This window comes from Ostrea edulis, chromosome 10 (assembly GCF_947568905.1).
Source record: "Ostrea edulis chromosome 10, xbOstEdul1.1, whole genome shotgun sequence".
Lineage (NCBI taxonomy): Eukaryota > Metazoa > Mollusca > Bivalvia > Ostreida > Ostreidae > Ostrea > Ostrea edulis.
In genome coordinates, this window is record NC_079173.1 from 29455193 (window position 1) to 29473504 (window position 18312).

The 18312-nt window shown below is 34.5% G+C and overlaps 2 protein-coding genes across 4 annotated transcripts in view; one reads left to right on the forward strand and one right to left on the reverse strand.

Annotated features, from left to right (window-relative positions):
- LOC125674557 (uncharacterized) overlaps positions 1-18312 on the reverse strand; it is a 412455-nt gene that overhangs the window by 366503 nt on the left and 27640 nt on the right. The gene's annotated exons all lie outside the window — the stretch shown is intronic.
- LOC125665715 (calaxin-like) lies at positions 52-10560 on the forward strand. 3 transcript variants are annotated; one of them, XM_048898504.2, is made up of 7 exons: positions 52-189; positions 839-979; positions 1417-1521; positions 2149-2234; positions 8698-8766; positions 9450-9554; positions 10028-10560. In XM_048898504.2, the coding sequence occupies exons 1-7, from the start codon at positions 120-122 to the stop codon at positions 10076-10078; spliced, it is 627 nt and encodes a 208-aa protein (XP_048754461.1). In that variant the 5' UTR covers positions 52-119; the 3' UTR covers positions 10079-10560. The 3 variants fall into 3 exon arrangements, with proteins under 3 accessions (XP_048754461.1, XP_048754462.1, XP_056008396.1); XM_048898505.2 differs by having other exon boundaries at positions 8701-8766; XM_056152421.1 differs by having other exon boundaries at positions 8701-8766; positions 9450-10560.

The window sequence follows — 18312 nt, forward strand, 5'->3', positions numbered from 1 at the left end:
ATAATATACGAGCAAAAAACAAAACAATAGGACCGCACTCAACTAATTTTTACGCATGCGTTCAATTTGCTTGACAACAACACGCTCTTTACGCATTTGGACGCGGTTGGAAATCGAAAATGTCAGTTATTAAACGTCAAGATCTTTCAAAATTGACAGAAAAGCTGTTAAAAAAGAAAGAATGCAGATGTATGTACAATTATTACAGTTTGAGTATATCATTCTAAATGTTAATAACAAATAACTGCATAACGTAATGCATGTTCTACATATTCAGTAGCTCGAATTATCTCTACATTATTAACTGTTTGTTGTAGTTTTTTCCCGCCTTGTCATTATTCATTTTGTAATATTGGCACAAGTACCAAATTAATTACGTAGTAGGTTTAAGAGCTCTCTAGAGTTCATATTATTTGTTTATATTTGTACACAGTGCCGACTTTAAATAAAATTTCTTTTACTTACTTTAAAATTCACATTCATGCAAGTCCCTTGAAATAGTATTTCTGTGTCTTATGCGTTTTGTTTCAATTCAAATTTAAATATTTTGTTATTAGCACAGTACTTGGGTTTTGGTATATAGTGGGTACATATATGGAAGTCAACTTTATTTACATGAATTAAGACCTAAACATCTGGGTTAATAACTGTTCATGACATTTTGCAGCAATGACACTTTGTCAATTTTGTAAAGAAAACTTGATCGACTACAAAAATATAATTCTATTCAAATATTTCCATGGTACTTGTTTAGAGATCCCAAACATGAAGGCATAGTCAGTGATATCGCTTTAACACCATGTCTTTAACATGTTCTCTTTTTGTATCCTCTTTGCAGTTGAAAAACAAGAAATTGAAAAGTTGATAACGATGTTTGCCAACATTACGGGTGGTATAAATAATAGGTTGGATCGCACCAAGTTTCGTGACATTTTGCACATCAGTTTCAACATGACAGATGATATCTTAATGGACAGGGGTAGGTGCTAATTTTTTCTTCTTCATTAAATTAAATGTTGACATGTGTTAAATAGATAATTATGTACATATTGTTAAATATAAGAATGTTTAAATCTCATATCTAAAATTTCTAATCTTGTTTTATATCTTTTAAATCATGAATATTAAAAGTTGTCTTTGAAATAGCTATATGTGGGAAGCAAAAATGGAACAACTTCTCTGTTTTAGGAACAAATCTAAAGTATTTTCAAATTTTGATATCATGATTAGATAAATTGTACATTCAGATGTGGGTAATTAATGATTTTTTAGAACTATGTTTGCATTATTATTTATTTTTAATGAGAAAATGCACATAATAATCACCCCAGTGACTAGCTTTGATTCATGTATTATATCTGATCATTTAAAATAAATATATGAATAAGTGTTTTCATTAAATATTTTTGTTTTCAGTATTTAGGGCTTTTGATCAAGACAGTGATAATTATTTGAGTCATGATGAATGGGTGCTGGGCCTGTCCACATTTCTGAAAGGTGCCCAAGATGACAAAATCAAATGTAAGTTTTACTACATAACCTATTCATACATGAGTCAGATGAAAACTTTAATTGCCTTTAAGAGTATAACTATAGGAATTAGCAAAATATAATGCAAGCATCACACAAAAATTCTTATACAATATAATAAAATGCACAAATAATGCCCTCCTCTAAATGTAAACAATATAGTTATAGTGTTAAAGGAAATGATAAATTTGACAAAACACCAGTAAACCTACTGAGAGGACGTGGAGGATTTTCAAAACTTAACCAAAAAACTGCTAGCATGACATTGTGCTGAATGGTGATCGAGGCAAATAATTGGCACATTTATTTATTTTTTTATTTTTTTGCAAGAACAGTGAAAGTTGTGGCATATATACTCAAGAAAAAAAGCAACAAACCAAATATGCAGACCAGATTAAATTTCAACACAAATTTAAAATAAATGAACATTTTGATGTGTACATGTTCTATAACAATTCAGAACCACAGTCATTTGCCAGGAACAATTCTATTTTGCTGTATGTCTGTCAAATTTTATAAAGTACATGTATCCCAGTTTCAGGATTGTTGTTTACGAAATGTTTCTGCTAAAAGAAAAATTCTGATCTTCAGAGGAATTAAATATCATTTTGTTTACAGACTGTTTTATTGTCTACGATTTGAATGGTGATGGATGGATTTCCAGAGAAGAGATGTTCCAACTTTTGAAAACCTCTATTCTGAAAGTGAGCATTAAATAAGTATATATATAGATAGGGGCAGTAATATTACTGCATGTCTCCCTAGGTGCTCATATTGTGGCGACAACCATCATCAGAAACCCACGGTTGGGCGACAACCTGGTATAGGTGCAACGCTCCAGTGCCACCCATTTCTGAATTTACAATTGCCCTGTTGTAAAAGAAGAATTGATAGAGCTCTGCCATATATCCCAGAATGGATATATGGATATTAATACTTGTTGAACAATCTGAAGGTAGCCAGGAATTTATAAAGGTTCTTTATACTACCAGTAAAGGGTACCCCTTTTGACAAAAACTGAACATCACCCTTTTTTCAGGTAAAAGTACATTTCCTTTAATTCAGTTGTAGAAAACTTTTAGATTTGAGAATTTTCTTACAAAAGATTGTAATGAATTAAAACAAATATCTCCTTTCACATATTTCATTTTCTATTGCTATCAGAATCCAATATCAGTAATCAGTCATTTATACATTTTAATGTAAGAAGGATTGCTCCCGACAGGGAGCTCATGCCTGCATGCATCCTCAAAAATTCCCTTTAGATGTGTAATGGATAGTTATATCTAAATGCTTGATAAAAACCTAGTAGCTCAACACTGGGCCAGTTTTGAGCTTTGTATCTATAGTTGTGGGAGTTTTTTTTCAGTCTGAATTAAAATGCTGACTAAATAGAAAAGTGCTGTAAAACTTTGATATGCATGAACATGTATGTTACCGAGTATGATCTAAATGATTGTCGTAATCATAGCAATTTCTTTGATATCCTGTAACAATTAACTCTGAAATGCCTTTATAGAATCGTGTTTTATCAAAATGTTAACAAGGTTGAGAAATTTCAATCATGATATTAAAAGACACACTGTTTTTATACTGACTAGGATTATGTATTCTGGCTATCATGATAAATTCAGTGATGAAGTTTTCACAAAATTGCCAAAAATTTCATGATTCATATCAAATAAAGCTGTACTGGGTTAAACTGGAGTCCCCATGTTTTTTCTAAACATAAACAAGGTTTTTATGCGAACACACAAACTTGTGATACTGGAATTGCTTATATTCATGTTGGAAATTTTCACATTTTTGTACAATATTGCATATGGCTAAAACATGCTTCATTCCTCCAATCATCTGAAACATTATAGCAATTTCAAAACATACTGGAAAAAGTATTTTTTTTTTTAAAGATCACAATGTTGACACATATTTAGTCACTTATGAGTCTGAATTTTCCAAAGGTGACATAATAGCAGTCTGAGGTCCTTGAATTATTGAATTCAAGATGATTTCTTTACAAATTGTAGCACTCTGTGGGACCCTATAGTTGACAGGTCAAGTTTCTAGTAAAAGACATTTAAGGTGGCTCACTACACCCAGAAATAGTTTCTCAAATCAGTACAAATTAATTTAATTATAAAAGATAAGATGATATGCAATAAGTATATATGCCAAAAAGGCAAACAATATACAAATTTGGATAAAATCATGATTTTCAAAAAAATTATTTCAACACATATGAACAAAAGACTCTGGCGGATTTGAACTCGAGATCTGCGGTTCACCAGCCCAATGCTTTAACCACTGATCGAGCTATGATGATAGACAAACAAATCGATCGATACAAATAATTTCACAAAACATTTAAATCGCCATCTTGTGACGTGGTGTCATACAGAGTATAAGCTTTAGTGTAGTGAGCTACCTTAATCTAAGATTTTCCCACATTGTGAGGCTGAGGCCATACTTAGCAGAATGATCCACGGCAAGTTTTTATCATATTCAGATTGTTAGATTTTCTCTGTATAATGCCGTACACCCTGAATACTGTTTTGTGTTGTAGGTGAAGCGTTAGATTGAACAGATTGGTATGAATAATTTGTGTTGTATTTATTAAGCTACATACTAGTAAAAACTTAATATTTTTGCTTCTTGAATGTCATTGTTGTATAAACATAATTTGGGGTAACCTTGGTAAATGTTCAGTTTAATCGTGATTTAATTAGCTAATTAACTTATACAGACAGCATAGTGTCTAATGATAATATAAATCTTAGCATGATGCTCAGTGTAGTTTGCTTTCAATGTTTCTTCTCACTATTGTACAAAATGTAAACACAAATTATGTGTGTATGCATGAATTCAGGTATCATGATATATATACTATTCAGTATATTGGAGGGGGGGGGGGGGGGGGGTAGTCCAAACTTTGTAACTACATGTATATTAGTTAGCCATTAATACAAGTACTGATTTGTCAGGCCAATGTTTCATCAGACTTAAAAAATTGAGCAGTGCTTCATTGCTATTTGCAGATTAGCATATATATTGTCAGTACTTAAAAATTGTGGATCCAATTAATTTCCTAAAAGTGAATGTTGAAGAGGGGTGGAGGATTTAAATTATCTTGTGTACACTTTTCCTCCTATATGGCTTATCCGAATGATGTTTACATTGTTCTGACCCCGGAATCTCATATTTTCCTACAATTTACAGAGGATCAAAATCAAAATGGAATATGTTTAATTTACAGCTTTTTTTCCTGCACAAGGGCATGTTCATTTTCCACCTCTGCTGAGTACTGGTACTTGCGATCAGCTTAACAGTCATTTTTGTATCATATACAACATGCAGTGACATTAGTCATATCGACGTTGAATCTTTTCTCCTCAGAGCACAAAGTGCAACTCCTAATGTCTGTGTTCCTGATCATACTTTTTACTCCATACCATGCAGTACATTAAGGAGAAAGGGTGTAAGAACAAGGTACGGTTGTATACATAAAAAGGCCCAAAAAATTTCTCTCTATAAAATGTGTCTGGAATTAACCTTAATCAGCGTTTTAAGAAAGTAAAATAAATGCCAGGTATACTATGTCAACAAAATCAGAATGATAGTTTTAAATGGATAGCATTATGACATCATGAATAAGACATTTCCCGCCTTTTTCTCAAAATAAGCCCGAAAACTGTCAAATGTCATACAAATTATTGCTCAGGAAAAGATGTGCGCATTTGTCGAGCAAAATGAAAATGATATATATTGTGTATTATTTTGAGATGAAAAACATGCTTCAATATGAATTTGCTCGACGCATGCGCTGTATGTTTTCTAAAAGGAAAACCACCTGAATTTGTGGATATTTTCATTGAAAATGGCATTTTTGCAATTTTATGCCAACTTCAAGCTCTCGTCATATGACACAAGTCATTTTGCTGATCAAACTGAGTGAATTTTGGGTTTGCTAAACTACTCCTTAATTGAATGCCAGGATTTGAGCTCCAAGTCAAATCATCAATATTTTGGGCCAGATGACTGTAGAAACTGTACCTACTTCTTTGGAGCTTTTTCAATTTTGCGAGCTGGGGGGGGGGGGGGGTGGGGGGGTGGGGGGGGGGGAGGATTTGTTTTTAACAAAAACAAATTATGTCTTTCCTCAGTATTTCTATTCTAATAAACTTCCATCCTCTGCATGGTCTGTAAATTGACTTGCTAATTGCATGTGTAACAGGAAGGGAGAAAATGCAATGAGCCAGACCTGGATTCGAACCTGCACCCCCTGAATCTATAGTCAGGTGCTCTACCAACTGAGCTATCTGGCCACTGGCGATCAAACCCGTCTGACCGCTACATTCCTCCCTCCTTAAATGTCTTTGCCCTTGAATGAAGACACACAACACAGATTTTTCTGCACCTGGCAGGATTTTCACCTGAAAGTCCAGGGGTGGTCAACGGCACCAAATATAACAGGAAGGGAGAAAATGCAATGGATCAGACCAGGATTCGAACCTAGGCCCCCAAAATCTCTAGTCAGATGATCTACCTGAACTGAGGTACCAGGCCACCGGCGATCAAACCTGGCCGACCGCTACACGTGTGTAAAAATCAAGGGTCTGTTTCAAATAGCTATAACTAGCACATTCACAGATCAGGACAAATCAAGACTTACAAGGCGAACATCAATAATTACTGCTGTCTCCAACTACTTGTAAGAAAGATAACTCATGATATTGAAGTTTTATATCTTAGGGCCACAGACATCACATCAAATACTGACAAATGCATCTGTCGTCGTTTGTTGTGCATCAACAATTGAACTTTTTTAATTTCTTCTTGATATCTACCAATATTCCAATTCTTTTCAAATTTGGTATGAAGCATCTTTAGGACAAAGAGAACTTAATAAATAATTATCATAATTTTCAGGACTCCTGCATGATCCCCAGTGCCTTTGGGACGGGCCAGAAACTGCCCAGAATTGTCAATTTTTAAAAACAAAAAAGTCTTCCTCTCTACAATCCCTCATCTGTATACAAAAAACTAAATGCATATATAGTCAAGTAGAGAAGGAAGTCCTCTACAAAACTTATAAATTTCATGATCCCTGGGGTAGAGGTTCTGATTCCAGCAGACGGCCAAACTTGGTATATATATAGTATATATTATGTGTAAAGCATTTAAATGACATATCTTCTTCAAGGTTATATGATACTAGATTAAAATAAAATGGATATTTAAAAGGAACAGGTTCATGTAGCCCTTTACCAAAGTTGTAAATTTCATGACCCCAGGTGTAGAGGTTTTGGTACCAACTTAAGGGTGGGACCAAAATTATTATAGTGATTATCTTTATCATTTGAAAGACTTCTTTAATTTTGCTGATACAGTATAAAACTAAATGCATATTTAGGAAAAGCTAAAAATATCGATGTACCAGAATTGTGAATTTTGCAACACCAGCATTTCAGGTGGCTGGGTTCAAAATAGGCATGTACTTGTAATATTACATATAATATAACAGAATTGCTATAGTATATTATATAAAGTTTTTCATCAGCATGGGCACTTTTCAGAGGCATTAGAATTTGCGTTTTAGGATCACACCTTGTTTTATTAGCTGTTGAATATTAGAATTTAACCTAGACAATGCAGAACAGGAATATTATTATGTATTTCATAGCCCTTTAGACTAGTGATACTTTTTAACTAATCAATACTCAGGTGATCGATAATTAGGCATGTCGGCCGCATTTTGTAATATGTACATGTAATTGATATTCTTTCGGATACTTTTGATAGATTATCAAACAGTGAACATTTGAGTCAAATGAAATGAAATTCATCTGCGCCTTACAGATTGTTTTACAACCTATTTATATGTGATGTGTTTATTCACATGTCTTCAAGTTTCATTACACATGTTGTGAAATTTACGCCTAATATGAGGGAATCAATATCTTTATGCAAAGAATCAATTGATTCGCATTATAAAATTGTATACCAAAAATATTGACTATCTGGCAGTATGACAGACTGTGAAAATTGTTGCAGATAATTAACATATGTTTTTGTGTATAATACATGTACTCCTACACATCTAAAACTCATTGTTCAATTAAGGAATAGATACATGTATTTTACTAAACTCTGAGTTGAAAATAAACCCTAATTTAGTTAATAGACTCATTCTGTCAAGCTCACCTTGTATTTTTGTGACACAAGTATCATTAATTTGATTTTTTTTCATCATAACAATATGATTTTGATAGAGAAATTTTAAACTTCATTTTCCTTCAAAGACAACATGCCTTATGCCAAACAAGACAGAATTTTTGCCACTATAGTGTATAGTAACCTGTAGTTTAGAGATTTGTGAAAAATGTCAGCATGTTTAGTCTTAGTTACAATACACAATTAGTGCATGTACATGTAATCAATGGTTGTTACATGTATGTGAGTTTTACGATATGAATTTGTCTGGTCTGTAGTTTGGTGATAATTAAGAATGTCTTTATTAACTATACTGTGTATTATTGGGTTGTATAAGATAAATAATATATACAGTGCTCCCCCCCCCACCCCCACCCCCACCCCCGTTATAATGCCACCCCCACTTATTGCCTGAAAATCGTAAAGAACAGATTTCCTCCCATGTTAACACCCCCATTATAATGCCAACCCCGCATAATGCCTTATGCCACTGATTTTCACAAACAAATGGTAAGATTTTATAGGGATAATCATCCTCAATAATAATGTCAATTACCTAACACACATCCATAATCACGCTGGTACTTTGATAGTGCAATGAAGTATAAATGTGTATAACTGTCTGTATTCAGGTTAATTGCTGAATTAAACCTAAGATTGCATACCTAATCGTTTATACAGAATGGAGTCCAAATAAATTTACAGAATCAAATTTCTTTTGACTGCTCAGTGAATTGTCAAGAATGCATATTGCCACCCCTGCTTTATTGCCCAAATTCACCTGGAACAAAAGTTGGCAATATACCAAGGGAGCACTGCATATATAAACAAATTGAAGTTTTGCTTTTGTAATGTGTTGGTTTTTTTTTTAGTGAATTTTATCTTATATTCAAAGATGCAATGAATCAATAAAAGAACTGAATGAATTTATGAATTTTTCTTTTTTTTCTTTACTAGCAGCATTCCTCTGAGGAAGACCAAGATGAAAATATCAAGGAATTGGTGGAGCTCATTTTGAAAAAGATGGTATGTACATGTAGCTATACACCCTGTCACGTCATTAACCCAGCGATTTGTTGAGAGAGAATTATGTTGAATATAGAACACATCATTTTGCTTTCAGACTCTTTGATTATAAGGTTCTGTTTGCTTGAATTGGGTCATTTAGTGCATGCAGGCATTGAAAGTGGGTATAGACACAGAGAGTTGAATAGATAAAGATGCAATTTAAAACATTAATTGTCCATAAGCAGACTGAGTACAGTGACATTGTTTTATGCAAATTTAAGGTTCTGACCTTAAGGTCAAGGATTATAAAGACCCTGTAATTATTGAATTTCTTGATACATGTACCTATGACCCAAACATGAATAACATCCATAGGCAATATGATAATGAAGTATCCTAATCTAGCACCACCAGGACTTTCATGTGTAATGTCCAATCTAATGAAAATCATACTTCTCAGAATTACACTGTATGCTGTCTATGGACATTAACAACCCGACATACTTCCATAGACAGTCAGTTACAAACACAGAGCATATGGGGCGTGTTCCAAGAAGTCTGATATAAGGAGACTGCATTTTGTCCACCACCTTGTTAACAGAAAACATTTCCGTCAATCTTAATTGTGTCAAGAAAAATATTTTGAAGGTAGAAGAGTTGTGGTGTTATTACATAATTATTCTTTTTAAAAAATGTTTCAGGACCACGACCACGATAGTCGCCTGAGTATGAGCGACTTCAAACAAGCAGTGGAATCAGAAATCCTTTTACTGGAGGCATTTGGCCCATGTTTACCCAGTCCAAAGGTTTGTTTCAGTTTACTGTTTAATGCCAGCAACACAATTCCAGGAACGAGCTGTTAATGAGATATGACCTTTATTTTAGTCTTGTTGACCAGTCGACCATAGTTATGACAAGTACTGTATGGATATGATACCATGTTTGATTATTACACACCAAATCCAAAGTTTGAACTGCAGAGAATGTTCGTTTTTGAAACCAGATCTAAATTTTGGAAATACAGAAATCTGTCTCTGTGGTTTGGCCTGGATTCAAGAAATTTATGTTGTGAATAAGTGACTATATTGTACTAATGCTTTGCTATGGAAAAATCAAGAATCGGCATTTATCCAAGATTCTGGTGAGCCAATTTCATTGGAAGAAATGCTTAATCATAGGATTTTGCAGAACATATGCATTTATATTTGAAAAACTTTGTATATTTTGTGCAACTTGAAAATCACCTATTTAATGCTCACATTTAGTTTTTATTTTTTAGCTTAGAGATGCATTTCTAGAAGAGCTCTCCCAGAAGGAGTCCAAGTATTAGAGAAGTGGCGGGGCTGATTTCAGGGGACCTCGTGAAAATGCACTTGTTCACTGCTATGTCAAATTATTTGTCAAAAATGAAATCATATTCAGATACTGATGGAGGGTCGTGTATTATGTGTAAATCAGTACTGATGTAACATCACTGGTGTTCACACATATCAGATTCAAGTTTTCATCTCTAAACTCTTGGAATGTATACCTGTTAAAAACGAAGGTCGATAGGATGGGTGTTTGTTTCAGGGCGTGTTGTTTTGTTATTGTTCTCGTTATGGTTGATTGACATTATATTTATATTCAATACGAACCTCTTTTCTATATTGTATGAAATACTCACTTTCAGGTGACGAAAGGTATGAAATAATAACTAGTAAGAGCTAATGTCAAAAATATTGTAGTTTGTGTTCAGACAGATCTTTCTCTTGTTTTGTTCTAATTGTTACATGTACCTATATGTATAGAAAATAAAGATTGAAAATACAATCCTATCGTCCAAGAGTGTTCAATGTAGAGTTATAATTGTACATAGTGTGAACAGGTGAAGATAACGAACTCAATCTCATAGTTCCTATTAGGATTATAAAATAGAGAGTTGGGCAAATACGGACCCCTGGATTTACCAGAGGTGGGATCAGGTGCCCAGGAGGAGTAAGCAATCCCCTGTCGTTCGGATAAATTAATTTGGTTTTTTTTCTTTAAGTTAAAAAACTTTTCAATGCACACATTCCACCATTCCAGTGCCAAATCCTGTGGAAAACGTTTAAGTCTTGTGTTTATTATAAATTTAGCTTACAGTAAAACAGTAACTAGTGGATGTGCTTATATAATAAACTCACACTTACAGTGGTGATTTTCATTCTATTTATTATAAAACATACTATGAAGTTATTAGATATAATGAATTAGTACGTATAGGCCTATAACGAATCAAAATATTCTGCCCATCACTTCACTATAAGTATGTTTTACTGTAATTATTCATCCTCAACACTTTGCTGTGTGTTTTACTGTAATTATTCGTCCTCAACACTTTGTTTTTTGTGTGTTTGACTGTAATTGTTCGTTCTCAACACTTCACTATAAGCGTGTTTCACTGCAATTGTTCATTCTCAACACTTCACTATAAGTGTTTTTTACTGTAATTGTTCGTCCTCAACACTTCGCTGTAAGTGTGTTTGACTGTAATTGTTCGTTCTCAACACTTCACTATAAGTGTTTTTTACTGTAATTGTTTTACTATAAGTGTGTTTGACTATTTGTTCATCCTCAAAACTTCGCTATAAGTGTGTTTGACTGTAATTGTTCATCCTAAACACTTCACTACAAGTGTGTTTTACTGTAATTATTCGTCCTCAATACTCGCTTGTGCCGGTAAGTGAGAAAGTTCGGAAGGTCGGTGGTCTCTTCCCAGGTACATTGTATCTGGGTTCTCTCTTCCACCAATAAAAAACTGGGTGCCACCATATAACTGAAAAATTGTTGAGTGTGGCAGAAAACATCAATCAATCAATCCTCAATACTTCACTATAAGTGTGTTTGACTGTAATTGTTCATCCCCCAACACTTCGCTATAAGCGTGTTTCACTGTAATTGTTCATTCTCAACTCTTTGCTGTATGTGTATTTTACTGTAATTGTTCATCCTCAACACTTCACTATAAGTGTGTTTCACTGAATTGTGTGTCCTCAATACTTCATTATAAGCGTGTTTGACTGTAATTATTCGTCCTCAACACTTCACTATAAGCATATTTGACTGTAATTGTTCATCCCCAACACTTCACTGTAAGCGTGTTTGACTGTTATCATTCATCTTCAACACTTCACTATAAGCGTGTTTCACTGTAATTGTTCATTCTCAACTCTTTTCTGTAAGCGTGTTTGACTGTAATTATTCGTCCTCAATACTTCACTATAAGCGTGTTTCACTGTAATTATTTGTCCTCAATACTTCTCTATAACCGTGTTTCACTGACTGTAATTGTTCGGTTTTTTTGCTATAAGTGTGTTTTGACTGTACATTAACATAAACTGAAATTGAACAATGCTGCCATCAACCCCGACAAAAGAAAATCGATGGTAAAAAAAAAATGCAGACTTACAATTTCGCTGCCTGCATGGCTGTGCGGGCGACATTACCGGTTTCTGCCAGTCATTTGGTAACGGCGCCAGTATATCAAGTACCAATATCAGTCTATCTCACAGACACTCGTGATAATACCATCTGCAGATTATTCAAACAACCGATGGCATTTTATATCATTTTAAACAGTATGTCCATAGAACGGCCGAACATTAACTCGGAACTTATTGGATAAAGTTCTCAGACTGAACTATTTTCTTTGGGAGAAGCGGACAGGTATAGCCTACCGTACAAGACTACGTACATGGACGTAATCTATGCCTCTCCACTTCTCTAAAGAGAATAAAGTTAAATTCTCCCTTTCATCAAATGAGTTTCAATACTAACTCAGCTCGATGGGTACGCAAAAAAATAATACATACATGTAAATGATTAAAAAAAAAGACAAACAAAAATTAAACAGCACAGACTTAAGGTCATCAGGATGTACACTTTCCAAGTTTTTCCTCCAAAACATCAGATCAATAGCTAAGCAACTAACGTCAGAATCGCCCAGTTTAGCCATTTGATCATGGGCCAGTCATGATACTGAATAGTCGGGCCATCATCTCTCTGGAACCTGCAACTTAATTATTGATATCATATGTGACAAAGAGGATGATTTCAACTTCTCCATCGTGAACTTCCCATATTTATGTAGCAATATTTCATTATCACCTGCATATGGTGTTTACATCTCTCAACTGATTCGATACGCAAGAGCTTGTTCTGCATATGGTCAGTTCTGAAATCGAAGTAGGTTACTGACAAACAGGTTGATGGTGCAGGGATTCCAACAGTCTCGTTGAAAGTCAGCATTTCGAAAATTATATGGTCGTTATAATGATCTAGTTTGCCAATACAACCTAAAATGTATCAATGGGTCAAATGCTGTCTGATGTGTTTCTTACAGATTGTTAGGCCGTTCTTGGCACACTGAGTTTGATCACTGTTCGTTATCTTCACCTTTCATAAAGAATAAAAAAGGGATAGCAATACTGACCTTGAAATAATGAGAAGGAGCAGTGCTATCACCAGCATTGCCTCTGTATGTGTACCTCTTACACAATCTTGGGACCTTTACATCCATCTCCAACTCATCAACAATCTTTTTGCTTTCCGTAAACCAACTTTCAAATTCAGCATCGATGTTTGTGCGTATATCTTTCACTGTCGTAATACGTTGTTCAACGAAAGTAAAAGCTTGGTAACAATCTAAATCATGTTATTAAAGCTTGACTGCGAATGGCTTTAATTTTATTTGGAAGATAGCCTTAATGTACATAAATGTCACAAGAAAAGAGAAAGATGAAAGGTGAGGAAAACGAACAGTGATCAATCTCATAACTCCTACAAGCAATACGAAAGTAGATAGTTGGGCAAACACGGACCCCTGGACACACCAGAGGTGGGACCAGGTGCCTAGGAGATGTCAGTGTAGACAAAAAGCCTTGGGTGGTGACTTTGGTCTGAACATTCCATGTCCAAATATCCTACAGATTTTTGTCCAGACCAGGATTGAGAATATATTGCAAACACAATGTAATGCCAATATGCACACTCTTGAATGAGTCGAAGCAAATATCTAGATCTCTCAATCCACCTCGTTTTACACAGACCTATAATTTTCTTTTTGGTCACCTCTGTCTCTTGTGACAGAACATGCTCAAAATATCGTTGTCGCTTCAGTGAAGAATCAAAGAACATCCATGTAGAATTCATTCCGTCAATCATATTTCTGACAAGAGGAAGCTTGCAAGTATGTGCAATGCTCAGGTTGAGCACGTGGCTTTTGCAGCATATATACACAGCCAACCTATGGAATTCTTTGATTCTTCCTCGGCAACCGTGGTTTTCAGAGGCCATTGAAGAAACACCGGCGTCATAAATGTTACCTCTATTATTGTCAACAGACAGACCATTCATTTCAAAATTTCGACAATTTTGGTAGATATCGCTGCTCCGACGGTACGTTCTAAGCGAACAAAGTAAAAAAAAAAATACTTTGTTGACTAATTTTGTACGGTAGAGTACTCTTTGGTTTTGCCAAACTTGTTTTAATAGGCTGATACTCTCTACTTGTCGCCCTATGATAATCGGAATTCTTGTGATTTGCCTACTGCTTTTTTGAAGTTGATGGATACATAATGGTCACATCTTCTCATGAATACCAACCTGTGGGAAAAGAACTCAGATTTTACACAGAGCGCATAGCTTTATATTAGCCATCTGTGTTTTTGCATCCATGATGCTTGGATGTAAATATTTTGTTCCCTTTTATCTTTGCCAACTGATTTAGATCGAAACGTTGAATTTTCTAATGATACTGTTTCAAATGTAGTTTCTGCTAACTTTACCTTTTCTGTTGTTGATGATGATGATGATGATGATGATGAAGGGGAAAGAAATGTTTTGCCAGTAAACATTTGACTAAATTCGAATCACAAGTGTGACTGTTTGTTACAAGTCGATTCCTCTGGCAAGTAAATTGTACATGTATTTGTCTTTCTGGGTCGTTACTTGGTACATCTTTGTCGAGATTGTTAAACGTCATTGGAATGACAATCCTGAACAGGAAAAATATCTAAGACTTCTGTATTTTCAAGGGTGGACTTTCGGAGGTGGACTTTTGAGAAGAAATGTTTTTCTCATGACAAGATACGAAATGGTTTGGCCTCTAATTGATTAAATCTGTATGTATTAGACGTATGAGTCCACATCATAAACATAGGAAGACGTTGTAGTGAAGGTTGAGGAAGAGGACATATATATTGTCTGATTAAGTGTATCCCTGTTTATTGTCACATTTCGTATTGATGGAAATGGTGTGACAATTGATCGATTCAAGGCATATACAGGTGCATAGATATGGATCAATGATGTCTTTCATCGATCATAATATCTCATTCTGCAGAGATTTTTTTCCTGTCAGCTGATACCCTATAGTCTTCAGAAACGAACGTTTCAAGAACATACTGCAAATCTGTCCGGTTGGACGAGATGTAGATGTATGTATCTGTACCTGTTAAAGAACATCATTAGTTCAACAATTCAACGGACTCAACGTTCGACATGTTAGCCTTACGAGGCAAACAGGGCATTGGATATTGACCATAAATAGTTCCCACCCCCACCCCCCAATAACCCCAATTTAGAGTTTGAAGCGATACGTCATTTGGCATCAGTAAACCGAACTTTCCATCCCTAACTGACGAACTACGCACACTAACTTTGGATTTCCGCCTACATTTTCAACTCATATATTTTAAAAAGCTTTGCAATTTTGCTAAGATATTTTTTGAAATGCAAAGTAGAATCCATTAGTAATTGATTATTAACTTTAATACCAATGTTAATTCATTAATTGCTCTTAATTTCAACTCCTTTCGATTAAGGGAGGAAAAATATGTTCCGTGAAACTGAACTTTGAAAAGTCATATATTTTAAAATGTCTATTGATATAAATAAATAATTGTTTTAATTTGTCCAATTACTTTATACTACCAAGTAAGAAAATGTTAATTTTCATTCCTCACACTTTAACCCCATTTGCAGTGAACATTTTCGCTGTAATTTGATCTGTAAACATATGTTCCCCCCGTGAAACAACAAACGTTTTGGTAATAATTTGCTAAATGACAATTCATAATGCTTGCAAAAAGGAATTCGTGTTTCACGGGGAAAGCTGTTTTAAAAGTGTTTTCCGTTTTCCATTGATTCATATAGTAAAATACCTGATTTTAACCCAAATTATAGAGTTATCTATCTTTGTTTTGTCAAATAAATCAACTTTTATTAAAATATATATAAATATCTATATTGACTTAAAATCATTTCAAAATGATAACTTTTAAAAATTGTTCGCAGTTCTTGCTTATTTTCATGTTAGGTACAGGAAGAACACCCTGAGTTAGCGATTTCTCTATTATTGAAATCTGAAATTTAGTAAATCATAACCTTCTCTTGCGGTTTTCATTGAGTGTTACAAGGTCTTCCAGAAGTAGTGTAAATCAAATGTGAATTCTAAAAAATTCTAAAGAACTTTTGGTAAATTTGAAATCTCAAATTTTTTCTCAAATCAACAACATCAAAACGTTTGACTTTTCAACTCTTTACATGACCATTGCTCACGATAAATTAAAAATTAGACTTTTTGACATCATAGACAGTTGTTTCTTCAACAACTATGGAAAACACAAATATTCATATCTAGTGATCAGTCATCCAAAACTTACTTTGAAATAAAGTTGAAATAAAAAATATGTTGGAGTTCCTCATTGACAATATCTTCGTGGTCTTTGGGTGAACTGGTCCTCCAACAGTCTGTTGGAATTCCCATGGGCATGAATTGCGCTCGTTTGTTAGCTGACCTATTTTTATATTCTTATGAAGCAGAATTTATTCAAAAACTTCAACGTGAGAAGAAAAACATATCTTGTAGTGGTCTTCCATTAGTCATTTAGATATATCCACGATGTATTATCTATTAACAATAATTCTTTTCATTCGTATGTCGATTCGATATATCTATATGAACTCGAAATAAAAGACGCCACAGAGTCTTCAACTTCTCATTCATATTTAGATTATTTTATTGGAAGTAGATATTAACGACAAACTCAACTTTACGATAAACAGGATGATTTCAGCTTCTCCATTGTCATCTTCCCATATTTATGTAGCAATATTCCATTATCAATCGCATATGGTTTTTATATATCTCAACTGACTAGATACATATATGCAAGAGCTTATTCTGCGTATGGTAAGTTTGTAAATCGAGGTAGGCTATTGACAAAAAAGTTGTTGGTGCAGGAGTTTCACCAGTCTCGTTTGAAGTAAGGATTTCGCAAATTCTGTGGCCGTTATAACGATCTAGTTTGCCAATACAACCTATCATTGGGTCCAATGCTGTCTGACGTGTTTCATACCGATTGTTAGGCTGTTCTTGGCACACTGATTTTGACTACGGATAACTCCGTTTACCTGATCAAGACATGGAACTCACGGCGAGTGTGACCGGTCGACAGGGATGCTTACTCCTCTTAGGCACCCGATCCCACCTCTGATATATCCATGGGTCTGTGTTTGCCCAACTCTCTAATTTGTATTGCTTATAGGAGTTGTGAGATTGATCACTGTTCGTTTTCATCACCTTAAATGAGCCGATTCGCATCGCTATATTTCATCCATTTGTAAGTTGTGGTTTCGCCTGTTTGAAATATTAACTAAAGTTGCGTCGCAAAATGGAGATAAAATCTGCCCAAATGAATCTATCGTATAAGTATCACTGCTGCAAAGTGACAACTAGTTTTCACTGGGAATTCACATACAGTGGTGAAACGGTGCATTTATTATCTGTCAGATACGCAACAACCACGAATTATTGATATCAATGCTCAGTGATCTTGAGTATCAAGTAAATGGTTATCAAATTGTAATAAGTCTTCAAAAGGAATGCTATACACCATGTTTACAAATGAATGTTTTAATTGTCAATGTTATATAAATTCTTCCTTATCTTTATATAAGATTCGAACTACGGTATAGCTAGATTAAGAACTTTTATAAGAAAAAATAAATAAAGATGAAATTATTCAAAATCATGCTTCAGTTTTAAATACATCTAATTCCTCAGTCAATGAGGTGGATGAATATGGGTTACCGTATCTATACCGGATTCCTAAACTTGACAAAAACTTACAAAGAAAGATACATTGCTGGATCGAGTAAATGTTCGACCAAAGCCATATTTTTGCTCCTTGCGAAAACATTAACAGCTGTGAAGGAGAACACTTCCAACATACTGTGCCATAAAATATACCAGAAGTGGTGTAAATCAAATGTGGATTCGACAAAATTCTAAAGAACTTTTTCAAAATCAAAATGATCAAGTCTGCCAATACAACGTATCATTGGGTTATATTCTGTCTGACGTGTTTCATACCAATTGTTAAGCCGTTCTTGGCGCACTGATTTTGACTACGTATTACTTTGTTTTACCTGATCAAAATATTGGGCTCACGGCGGGTGTGACCGGTCAACAGGGGATGCTTACTCCTCCTAGGCACCTGATCTCACCTCTGGTATATTCAGGGGTCCGTGTTTGCCTAA